This window comes from Podarcis pityusensis (assembly GCF_964106645.2).
Source record: "Podarcis pityusensis genome assembly, chromosome: 17".
Taxonomy (NCBI): domain Eukaryota; kingdom Metazoa; phylum Chordata; class Lepidosauria; order Squamata; family Lacertidae; genus Podarcis; species Podarcis pityusensis.
The window spans coordinates 32,557,114-32,569,854 of NC_138042.1; the positions used below are offsets into that span (position 1 = coordinate 32,557,114).

Here is a 12,741-nt window from a genome sequence, read left to right on the forward strand (position 1 = left end):
ATACCTGTATACCTGTATACCTGAAGGAGCGTCTCCACCCCCATCGTTCAGCCCGGACACTGAGATCCAGCACCGAGGGCCTTCTGGCGGTTCCATCATTGCGAGAAGTGAGGTTACAGGGAACCAGGCAGAGGGCCTTCTCAGTAGTGGCATCTGCCCTGTGGAACGCCCTCCCTTCAGATGTGAAGGAAATAAGCAGCTATCTTCTTTTTAAAAGACATCTGAAGGCAGCCCTGTTTAGGGAAGTTTTTAATATTTAATGCTGTATTGTTTTTAACACTTGATTGGAAGCTGCTCAGAGTGGCTGGGGAAACTCAGCCAGATGGGCGGGGTATAAATAATATATTATTATTATTATTATTATTATTATTATTATTATTATTATTGAAGCATTTCAAAACCCAGCCAGGTGGGCAGGGTATTTTTTATTATTATTATTATTATTATTATTATTATTATTATACTATAAAACAGAATAAACCCACTGCCAATGCACTGTTACTATGTTAAGAACATGTTGCAGAAAATATACCTGCAATAAAACAACAGTTTGGAGGGGCTCTTAGATTATCCACAGCAACAAATCCATTTCTTTTAAGCCTAGGCTTGCCCCAGTCATGTATGCAGTCTCCCCCCACCTCCCATTTTTAGAGCAAGAAGGGAGCATAGCCAGAGGGAGCTGATCTTTCCTTCTCTTGCCTCTTAATTCCCTTAGGTGTTTTGCTCCCAGAAGATTGGGGTGGGGTGAGGGGGGTGACATCAGGAGAGGGACCATGGGGGGAGATTAGTTGCAGAGAGGGGGAAGAATGTGGCTCCCCACATACCCCGTTTGTTCAGAACCCCCTGCTTTCTTTGCAATAGGAGCCAACCTTGTTTTCAGCTAACAGGTGTTTGTCCCCTGTAGTTTGAGCCTCTGTCTCTCTGCGCAGGGTCCATTCTGTGGCACAATTCCTCACCTTTCCTTTCTGCTTTGTTCAGGCTCCGGGATCCCTGAGCTGAAAACCATTATGCGGGGAGTCGTCCTCAAGGAATACCTCACACCCAAAGCTTTTGTGGCCAAAGTTGTAAGCCTGACAGCTGGCCTAGGAAGTGGGATACCTGTCGGGAAAGAGGTGAGCACTGCCAGGGCTTGGGGAGGGGAGAAGGGCAAGTTGCAGAAGGCAGGGGGTGTAATTCCATTATACACTTCATCATATACCTTTAGGCTCCAGGCAAAAGTGTTTCTCTTTAACCAGACCTTTTGCTGATTGACGTCCAATGCCTTTTTAAAATGTGTTGGGGAGGGGGAGAGGCTACTGGGTTGTTTATGTTTTTATTATGTATTTTGTGATTTTATGTTGTAACTGCCCTGAGACCTGCAGGTATATGATGGTATGCAATTATTATTATTATTATTATTATTATTATTAGTGCTGGGGAGGCAGATTTCATCCCCATCACCTCTATTTCTGATGTTCAGACTATGAGTGCTGTTGCTAATGACAGCACCACCTACACATAAGGGAAGTATTCTCAGGCTTGGGGAAACCCTGAGCTTTGCAAAAATAGAAACATATACAGTTGTACCTTGGTTTTCGAACAGAATGCGTTCCAAAAGTCCATTCGACTTCCAAAACATTCAGAAACCAAGGCGCGGCTTCCAATTGGCTGCAGGAGTGTCCTACAGCCATTCAGAAGCCGCGGAAGCCATGCCAGACGTTCGGCTTCTGAGGCAAAGTTCACAAACTGGAACACCTACTTCCGGGTTTGCGGTGTTCAAGTTCCAAGTTGTTAATGAACTAAGCTGTTCAAAAACCAAGTTTTTGTATTTAAAATGAAAGATATTCTGTTAAAAGGTAAAGGGACCCCTGACCATTAGGTCCAGTTGTGGCCGACTCTGGGGTTGCGGCGCTCATCTCGCTTTATTGGCTGAGGGAGCTGGCATACAGCTTCCGGGTCATGTGGCCAGCATGACTAAGCCGCTTCTGGCGAACAAGCGCAGCGCACGGAAATGCCATTTACCATCCCTCTGGAGCGGTACCTATTTATCTACTTGCACTTTGACGTGCTTTTGAACTGCTAGGTTGGCAGGAGCAGGGACCGAGCAACGGGAGCTCACCCCATCATGGGGATTCGAACCGCCGACCTTCTGATCGGCAAATCCTAGGCTCTATGGTTTAACCTACAGTGCCACCCGTTCTGTTAGGGGAACCCAAAACAGCCCATTGAGGACTGAGGGTGCTTAGTGGCCACAGAGTGCTGTTCAGCTGTTGGGGAAGAGAGAACAGAATGAAACAGCTGGGATACAGAACAGCGGCACCCCACACTGCAACATTTTGTTGCAGTTTCTACTTGTGGCCGTCTGTTTCATATTGCCTTAGGAGGTTGATGGTGGCTAATTCAGCCACTCTAATTTCTTTGGGGGGGGGGCAGGCCAGGCAGAAGAGTTGCCATTGGTCGAGCTCCTAGGAAGGGGCATGGGGATGCAGAGTCAGTAGGCAGACCCATAGGATTGGAAGGGAACCACAAGGGTCATCTAGTCCAACCTCTTGGGGAAGGAGGCAGGTCGAAGGTAAAGTTGGAAGATAGAGCAGTCCTAACAAGGACAGGGCCAGGAGGAGGAGGGCTGGGGAGAAAGAACAGGGCAGGTGGTAATAATAATAATAATAATAATAATAATAATAATAATAATAATAAATACCCCACCCTCCCCAGCCAAGGCCGGGCTCAGGGTGGCTAACAAGCAATAATAAAAACAAGTTAAATGAATACAACTTAAAAACAAGATTAAAATACAACATTAAAATACAACATTATGTGAGCTTTATCATGTGACCCAGGAGCTTCTGAGGTGGGGAAGGCTGATGCTCACACATTGCTTTGAAATAATAAGCAGCTGATCCTTCGACTGGAGGCCTCTCTCTCAGGCTCCAGAGGGAGACACAAACCTAACCTTCTTCCTCTCCCATTAAGGACCTTTTAACTCACCTTGTCATTCTGATTACACTGATGATCTTGCCAGCCACGCATGGGCTGCCTAAAGGTAGATTTCGAAAGTGTGCCTTTTCAGTAGCATGAGAGAGTCTTACAAAGATGTTGGTGGGTCTGGGAGTGATAAAAACAGATAGGAGAGGCAGAATCTTTGCTACTTTTTGGCATAAAACTGAATTGAATCCTCAACTTTCCTTCCTTCCTTCCTTCCTTCCTTCCTTCCTTCCTTCCTTCCTTCCTTCCTTCCTTCTTCAGGGCCCCTTTGTGCATATTGCCAGCATCTGTGCTGCCATCCTCAGCAAGTTCATGTCCATCTTTTGCGGTGTGTATGAGGTAAGTGTTCTGCATGCTCCATCTGGTCTGTGATGGAGGCTGTCAAAGGGGGAGGGGGAGCCTCAGAGACCCAGAATATTGAAGGCAGGACCAGAATGAATAAAAAACAGAATAATTCTAAACTAGCTGGCAAGAGAGAAATGACAGCAATTGGCAGGTTTAGCTGTCCGTTAGAATAAAATAAAATACAGAGGAACCCTCCAAGAATCATGAACCCAAAAAGCTTTGGAAGCTAAAACCACTCCATGCCTGATTGTAGTCAGAGTTAGGGTCACCCTATTTTCTTCTTTAAAAAAAACAAAAACAAACAACCAATCCTAAAATATCGGAAGCAAAGCTTGGCTCCCCGAAAACCACAGCTTCTTTGTAAACCGAATTGCCGGTTTCTAGAGCATTTGCTGAAAAAGTTAAAAGGACTTCTGTCAAAGGATCAGAAATCAAAGAGGGTTTGAACAGGGCTCCTGATAGCCGGCGATGAGCCTATGATAATCTGCACATCCGCCTATTCCTCATGCATCGCTCTACTTGTCCTGTTCAACACCTGACCTTGTAAAAACATGTATCCGCATTCTTGCAAGCCTGAATCTTGGAAGCGAAATTATGCAAAACGGGTGGGACGTATGTAAAACACTGTACACTGGCACAATTTCACTTTCTTTTGCCCAGAAATAGTGTTTTGTATTTTGGCGCACAAGGTCCAAACTATGGTCACTGCTACCCATATATATACTGTGTGGTTGAGCAGCTGTAAATAAGCACGAATAATAATAATAATAATAATAATAATAATAAATTTTATTTATATCCCGCCCTCCCCAGCCAAAGTCGGGCTCAGGGCGGCTAACAACAATAAAACAGTACAAAAGTACAGCACAAACAACACTCTAAAATCATTCATTATAAAATTTCATCGAGGCTTGTGCATTAGTAGCAGGCATCAAGACGTCCAGTGGGATGGGGGCTTTTAAAAATAAATAAATAACAACACATAAACATTACAGTAAGAAACATGGTTGTTGTAAGCAGTTGTGTTTTGAGGCTGGCGTGGCTCCGGACGCTTATTGCACACAATGCTGGCTGGACGACTAAAGAGGCTCGAGCTCTGTAGCAGTGGCTGGCTTGGTGACTGGCTGCGCAATACCGTTCCAATAGCTGGTAACAACTGCCAGGCTAGTATGGAGAACTGGCACATAGGCTATATAGTATTTGGTGGTGCATAGAAAGGAACGGGGTCACCGTAGGTGCTGGCTGTGGGCAGTGACTGGCTCACTGCTCACTTCCTCTGTGAGAGAAGGCTGGTTTTGCTGCTCGCTGTTGCTTTGTGCCGGAGGAGGAGGAAGAGGGAGGAGAGGACTAACCTTGTGGCTGTGCTCCCTCCTAACACTGGCATGCTTCTCTCTGGCTGGCCTCTCTATTCCAGAATGTGCACAGGCAGCTCGACCTCCTGGTGGCGGCTTGCGCAGTTGGAGTTGGATGTTGCTTCGGGGCTCCTCTTGGAGGCAAGTGCAATTCCCGTATTTATGCCAGGTGTTTACCCACCCCACCCCCCGCTCCCGACTGAGGAAGTTTCTGGAATGGAAGCCATGTTTTCTGCTCAACTGACAACCGTCGTGGTGCTGCGGTGTGGTTCTTTTACCTCGCGTAACCCAACAGAGAAACAGAAAATGCAGCGAAGGGACATCCTGTGGGAAATAGAAAGTGACTTTGGTGCAAGGATGTGTTGGGCAGGGAATAATAATAATAATAATAATAATAATAATAATAATAATATTTATTACTTATACCCCGCCCATCTGGCTGGGTTTCCCCAACCAACTTGGACAGCTCCCAACAGAATATTTAAAAAACACAATAAAACATCAAACATTAAAAACTTCCCTTAACAAGGCTGCCTTCAGATGTCTTCTAAAAGTCAGATAGTTGTTTATTTCCTTGACATCCGATGGGAGGGAGTTCCACAGGGCGGGTGCCACTACCGAGAAGGCCCTCTGCCTGGTTCCCTGTAACCTTGCAGAGAGGAAACTGCCAGAAGGCCCTCGGAGCTGGACCTCAGTGTCTGAGCTGGACTATGGGGGTGGAGATGCTCCTTCAGGGAATGACATAAATCACATATGCCAATAATATCTAGCTGCCTCTATTTTTCAGGGACAGTCCCTATTTTCCAGCTCTCTCTGTGTCTCCAGTAAATCACAGTTTCTCTTGGGGAAAAACTGGGGTGCTTTTAAAATAACATTGTTAGCATGGATACAGCTGGGGGTACTACCTTCTCTGTCATTCTTCTCCCATAACTGCCTATCCAGATAGAGATGAGCGGGAGTTTTTCAGTATCTCCATATTCACACTTCCCTTCTGAAGTAGCACAGTTCCATAACCATATTATATTTTTGCACATCGGGTGTGGCTCTAACTTCCCCATCTTTCCTTGTCCAAACTTCAACAAAGCAAGGAAAGCGTTGTACACCTATTCCGCCATTTTCTATTGAATGTCTCCAAACTGCTCATATCTTGTTTTATTGCAGGAAACTGTGGAAATCCTACACATGTGCCAAGCGCTGCGCTAGGAAGATGCTGCCTATTGTAGCTTACTAGCATGTTTACATGCAGCCATTGACACATGCCCCGAATTTTCACGCATGACCATCTACTTGATAAATCATTGCAGTTTCCTACACTTCTGGGTTGGAGCTGTGTGATTTGTGAAATTTGTAACATACACTACATCTCTTAACCCCTTGAACAATTGACACCTGAATACATTATTCACATGTGACTCTGGAAAGATGGGGGAATTCTGCATTTACAAGAGCTGAGGCCTTGTCTCTTGCATGAATCCCTTTTGGTATTACATCACCTTCTTGCTAAGTGCACCCAAGCTTGTGTGTTGGTGAGAAATGAGGCGGGAACTCTTGGCATATATAGTGGTACATCGGGTTACAAACACCTCAGGTTACAAACACTTCAGGTTACAGACTCCGCTAACCCGGAAGTAGTACCTCGGGTTAAGAACTTCACCTCAGGATAAGAACAGAAATTGTGCGCCAGCGGCACGGTGGCAGCAGGAGGCCCCATTAGCTAAAGTGGTACCTCAGGTTAAGAACGGTTTCAGGTTAAGAACGGACCTCCGGAACAAATTAAGTACGTAACCAGAGGTACCACTGTACAGGATCTTCCAGTGGGTTCAGTGTGCGTTGTTAGATAATATCTACGGTATTGATCATTCTTTGACACTAGCTACCAATTCTGTCACTCATTCTTCCCTTTCTCTGCTTCTGTGTCTCACTTTGTGTGTCTCTGTGTGTCTTTGTCTTTCTCTCTCTCATGTCTCTTCCACCAGTAGCAGCCATATTATTACACAGATGTCCTGACTGTGGGATGTGCAGTAGGGGTTGGCTGCTGTTTCGGGACACCATTGGGAGGCAAGTGAATGCTGGCTGTCGTCTAACTTTCGCTAGAAACATTGCATCGTTCCTCCTCCCCACCCAGCCCAAATTATAACCTATCCTCTAAATTCCTTTTTCTGATGCTGGCAGGCAGATTCCAGGTTTGTTAGCACTCTTTGGTTGTTGTTTTTATTAAACTTGAAACCCACGGTCTACCAAGTGTGAGACACACACAGGTGAATCAAAAAACAGGGTGCCTCTAGGCATAGGAATTTGCTTTTCAGTACTGGAACTGGACATCCTTATCTCACACAAAAGACCGCTCCTGGTTAGCTTTCTTTTTGAGAGCCAGTGTGGTGTATTGGTTAAGAGCGGTAGACTCGTAATCTGGTGAACCAGGTTCGCTTCCCCGCTCCTCCACATGCAGCTGCTGGGTGACCTTGGGCCAGTCACACTTCTTTGAAGTCTCTCAGCTCCATTCACCTCACAGAGTGTTTGTTGTGGGGGAGGAAGGGAAAGGAGAATGTTAGCCGCTTTGAGACTCCTTAGGGTAGTGATAAAGCGGGATATCAAATCCAAACTCTTCTTCATTTCAGCAACCTAATTTATGTGGGGAAAGCCATGTTGCTCCTGCCATTGTTAAACAGTTGGGAGTCAGAAACCATTCCTGAGCTACAGCAGATCACCCAGGGATCTACCAGTAGACCCCAATCTACCTTCTTCTCTAGTTATGTATTTTTAAGTATTTGGTTTTGGATAACTGGCCAGCACACCCTCTACCCTGGCAGCACAGAAGCTGTTTCCATATTGGCTCATACCATTCCAGCCAAACACTTACCTTGGAATCATGTGTCCAGGGCTGATGCTGTGGTTCAGAGAAGCACCCATTAGTGTACCAGTATGGAAAGAAAGCAATTGGGAAGCAGTTCCCACTCCACTGAGCTAGCGGTTTCCAAACTTCTTTCTGGGGAATTCTGCCATTTTCTTGGAAGTTTATCGATAGTTCCTCAATGAGACCATCTGTGATGGTGGACGAGCTTCCCTGGAAAACAGCTTGTTTCACTATTATAGAGTTTTCCAGCACTTTCAGTTCACACAGCAAAGACCAACACTGTCCGTAATTTCATGTGAAGTGATGCACAGAATATGACCCGCAAATCCTCTGCAATGCACAGGGTTCCCTCAGCAGAGATAGAGATGGTTTCCTCAAAGCAGAAAGTTTGGAAACCCATGTGCTGTTGAAATTGGGAATTGTTTCTTTTTGCTCATGCTTAGCCTTAGCTGAAGGAAACCGAGTTAAGGTGAAACAGTTCAAACACAACAACCCTGCTGTTATTTTCTCTCTGCTACTTTTGCAAATTCCTGTTAATTCATGCGCTGGGGGAGTAGAAGTCAAGGTATTCTCAAGTGACTTTGGGAGCAGGTTGTGGTTGGGGAGAGGAGCTGTTACGCATTGCTGAGAACGTCCTTCTTCCCCATAGGTGTGCTCTTCAGCATCGAAGTAACTTCCACCTACTTTGCAGTTCGTAACTACTGGCGCGGATTTTTTGCGGCTACATTCAGTGCCTTTGTTTTCCGAGTCTTTGCTGTTTGGAACAAAGATGCAGGTAGGATTCGAGGATTGACTTCCTTCCTAGTCTCTGCTCTGACTGTACGTCCTCCTCCATCCCAAGGGTGTCACTGGACAAGCGACTTCTTCAAGGTTGTAGGGATGGAGGGAGAGAGTCAGGCGAACTTTTTTAGCATGCTGGTCTAGTGCTGTGAGTTGCTACTCGCTCCCTGTTCCAGTTCTTACATTCATCTACATGACAGGCAGAAGCATAGGAGCCAACTCCTAGGGACTGAGGGAGCTTTGTCACCCCCAATAAAATATTTGAATGGGGTGTGTGATCGATTACATGGGGCGGGGTTTACTTGCCCCCTCCCCAAAATTTTATTCAAGTTGGCACCCCTGGTCAGAAACATCATCCTCAGGATAAAGGGACCCCTGACCATTAGGTCCAGTCGTGACCGACTCTGGGGTTGTGGCGCTCATCTCGCTTTATTGGCCGAGGGAGCCAGCATACAGCTGCCGGGTCATGTGGCCAGCATGACTAAGCCGCTTCTGGCGAACCAGAGCAGCACATGGAAATGCCATTTACCTTCTCGCTGAAGCGGTACCTATTTATCTACTTGCACTTTGACATGCTTTCGAACTGCTAGGTTGGCAGGAGCAGGGACCGAGCAACGGGAGCTCACCCCGTCGCGGGGATTCAAACTGCCGACCTTCTGATCGGCAAGTCCTAGGCTCTGTGGTTTAACCCACAGCGCCCCCCGCGTCCCTCATCCTCAGGATAGTTTCATGCATATATGGAGCTGATTGCTTTGACTGCCTTGCTAAACAATTGCGAAACCTGCACTGGCTAGAACATTGGTTCACATTACAAACAGGAACGGTGGTATGAAACCATCACTATCCCACTGTTTAAACAATGTCAGCCCTATTCAACCTGCCTCCAATTTTCTCATTGCTGTGCTGTGGTGTTATTGGAGGCCACAGAGATTTTTCTACTAGTTTGCTTGCCTTTGATATTCAGGCTATTTTCAAGAGGGGATTTTCAAGTGGGTTCAGTATTGGACTTTTCTGGGACGATGCAGGAATTCATACCAAAACAACAGCAAACAGGATAAAGAATTTTTGAAAGGGCAGCTGCTTCCCTCTTCCTGTTAAACTGAAAGAGAAAAATGTGTGAGGATGCCAAATCAAAATACTATATACCATTTGGTGCTGCTTGTGAGCCAGAACTACTTCCTGATGACAGCAACAACAAAACCTTTTCTTAATGAAGCGCTCCTGAGGCTAGAAGTATTCCAGGCCCATCCCAAAACATATCAAAATAACATCCGCATTACCAAGTCTTTTCAAGTGAGGTGCTAAGAACTGTGGCAGTGCTGAAAGGAAGGCTTCTGTGATGCTTCCTTGCTGTCCCTTGTGCTTGCGCATTGATATCCCATATTTTTCTAGGCTTTCCGCCACCCCTGGGGCTCCTGCTTTCTGTAGTGCACATTTAAAATTCTCTCACATTCTATTTTTCCACGGTCGTAATTCCTCCTGTCTTTCTCACCCCTGCTTCACAGTCACCATCACAGCCCTCTTCAGAACCAACTTCCGCATGGATTTCCCCTTTGACCTGCAGGAGCTGCCAGCTTTTGCCGTAATAGGGTAAGCCCAAAGGGACATGGGTAATTGTGATGCAAAACGATGCAAGGCGAGCGTCCCCCATCCCCCGTCGAAAACTCTCTGTATAAAGCAGAGTTGCTGCTTGCTTAGAGTCCCCTGGAGGATCCAGGTTAGACACAACAGCATTCAGCAAAAGGAAAAAAAACCTCATTCCAGTGCTTCGAGCAGCCATTGAATGACTCAGTTCGGAATAGAAACATCGTCGTGTTTTTCTCATGAGAAGTTGTTCCTACAAGGTGGCCAGATGCAAAGGAAAAGAGCAGCGCCCCTGAATGGCATCTAGGCGGGCATTTTTGCGGATGCGGCTTGCTGTCGCGAAGGGTTGAGAAAAGCTGGGAAAATTCCCGCTTGCACACAACTTTCAAAGGCACTCTGGGATCCTGCTTGCTCCTGGCCACCACAGCAAAGAATGGGTTTCTTTTTCTCCTAAATCAGCCTTGGAACTTGCTTTTGTTCACTTATCAGGGCTGGGTTGAGGAAAAGGGGCTTTTTATTTTTTTTTAAAAAGCCATTTAAAAACAAGTTCACCACTTGCAAATGGTGTTAGATGCTTGTTGAGCTGAAAGAAACAATCCTCTCCCTTCCATCTACCCCTTTTGTATCTCTTTCAAACCTCATTTGTCTCTCTTACAATCTTCCCCATGGACAAAATGACAGGGCTTGCCCAAGGGCTGTGGGGTGGGAATGAGGTTGTGGCATCCTGAGGTGGTAGAATAGCCTGTAATAATGCAGGTAATGGCTCATATTTTTTAAGAGTTCTCCTGATTTTTTTCTTCTTTTTTATAACCCTTACTGCAAATAGAAAATTAGGGGTGCACAAAGTGAGTCAGTTCACTGATGAGGCTTGGGGTTTTTTTGGTGAGAGAGAGAGAGAGAGAGAGAGTTTGTGTTTACATGGAGGACCATTCAAAATACAGTGGTACCTCAGTTTAAGAACAGTCCTGTTTACGAATGATTCAGTTTATGAACTCCACAAAACCAGAAGTAGTGTCCTGGTTTGAGAACTTTACCTCGGTCTAAGAACGGAATCCGAATGGTGGAAGGACACCGGCAGTGGGAGGCCTCATTAGGGAAAGCGCACCTTGGTTTAAGAACGGTTTATGTTTAAGAATGGACTTCCAGAACTGGTTAAGTTCATAAACCGAGGTACCACTGTAGGATTAACCAGCTGCAGCTTGAAGTGGACAAGACCCATCTCATTCTGCTGGATTTGTACAGACCAGGGTCTAGGGCAGCTGTTCTCAACCTGTGGGTCCCCAGATGTTGTTGGACTACCACTCCCATCATCCCTGAGCTCTGGCCTTGCTAGCTAGGGGTGATGGGAGTTGTAGTTGAACAACATCTGGGGACCCACAGGTTGAGAAAGGCTGCTCTAGGGTTGGTTTGTTTTTTGGTTACTCATATATATTTTCTGGATATGCTGCTGTCAGGCGGCTGGAAGCAACTCCCACGTCCGGTAGCCCAAGAATGTACAAAGACAAGGAAAAGTTTCTTACCACCCGCTTTTTATTCAGAGAGAGGCTTTGGAACACAGCCTCTTAGATAATGGCGTTGTCCCGAGACAATCTCCACCCCTTCCTTCTCTCCCACTACCTCATGCATCATCCCTACAGGTGCTGACAAGCACCCTCTTCTTTTGAGCTCTTTGCTCTCCTACTTTCAAGGCTCGCCAGATTCTGGGAGAGGGGCGATCTGGAATGCTTTGTAAAGACACTGTGTTTGCCAGCTGTCGCCCTCCTGGTGCTTCCTCCTCCTCCTCCTCTCCCATTATTTCCCAACTTTCCCCCTCATCAGCTTCTGAGCTGAGACTTCCCTCAAACCCCTGTTGTAATTCTGAACTGTCTTCCTCTTCTCTGGAAGGGTCAGGCTGGGGAGGGGGTCTCTACCATTCCTCCTCTGCCCAGTCCCTGACAGCTGCCTGAAGGTAAAGGGACCCCGACCATTAGGTCCAGTCGTGACTGACTCTGGGGTTGTGGTCTCATCTCGCTTTATTGGCCAAGGGAGCCAGCGTACAGCTTCCAGATCATGTGGCCAGCATGACTAAGCCGCTTCTGGCGAACCAGAGCAGCGCACGGAAACACCGTTTACCTTCCTGCCAGAGTGGTACCTATTTATCTACTTGCACTTTGACGTGCTTTCGAACTGCTAGGTTGGCAGGAGCAGGGACTGAGCAACGGGAGCTCACCTCGTCGCGGGGATTCAAACCGCCGACCTTCTGATCGGCAAGTCCTAGGCTCTGTGGTTTAACCCACAGCGCCACCTGCATCCCAAACTTTTATGCTTATCCTTGCTTAAAGAATAAAGTTAGGCTTTGGGGAAGAGGGTCCTAGGGTTCATATGGGCCCCGAACATGATCCAATGGGCCTCTTCTTATGTAAATCCATACACAGACAATTTTCAGAAGTTGGCAATGCCCACATTTATTTTATTTTTTTTTAAATTCCTTTGCCGTAGGATCTGCTCTGGGTTCCTTGGAGCGTTTTTTGTTTACTTCAACCGGCAGGTGGTTTTGTGTGTACGTCGACATACGGCTCTAAGTCAATTCCTAACCAAATAGTGAGTATGCTTTTATAGAGTTATTCTCCTCCTTTGCTCAAGAATAATGGCAGCAGGACCTACCCAGTCACTGTACCAATGACCCTGCTCTAAAGCCCAGCCAGTAGGAGCCGCTGGGAAGTAAATGTTCAGCAGCAGCATCTGAAAAGACCCTGTGCTCCATTGATTTTTTTATAGGGAAGATCGGGATTTTCATTTTAACAGAAACTGTATTGGTCATGGCGCAGGAAACGCTCTTAAATGTAGAAAGTAAACAATAGTCTTTCATGAGTGTCGCTTTTC

General features: G+C 46.3%; 1 protein-coding gene across 3 annotated transcripts in view; it reads left to right on the plus strand.

Annotated features, from left to right (window-relative positions):
* The window catches only part of CLCN1 (chloride voltage-gated channel 1), a 109,872-nt gene that overhangs the window by 69,846 nt on the left and 27,285 nt on the right, over nucleotides 1–12,741 (plus strand). For 2 of the 3 annotated variants that reach the window (XM_080986719.1, XM_080986717.1), the window contains exons 5-10: nucleotides 979–1,112; nucleotides 3,226–3,303; nucleotides 6,641–6,719; nucleotides 8,165–8,290; nucleotides 9,801–9,885; nucleotides 12,358–12,459. In XM_080986719.1, coding sequence (XP_080842845.1) covers nucleotides 979–1,112; nucleotides 3,226–3,303; nucleotides 6,641–6,719; nucleotides 8,165–8,290; nucleotides 9,801–9,885; nucleotides 12,358–12,459 — 604 coding nt within the window. Of the gene's footprint in view, nucleotides 1–978; nucleotides 1,113–3,225; nucleotides 3,304–4,723; nucleotides 4,803–6,640; nucleotides 6,720–8,164; nucleotides 8,291–9,800; nucleotides 9,886–12,357; nucleotides 12,460–12,741 lie in introns of all 3 variants that reach the window. The other variant, XM_080986718.1, reaches the window with a different exon arrangement.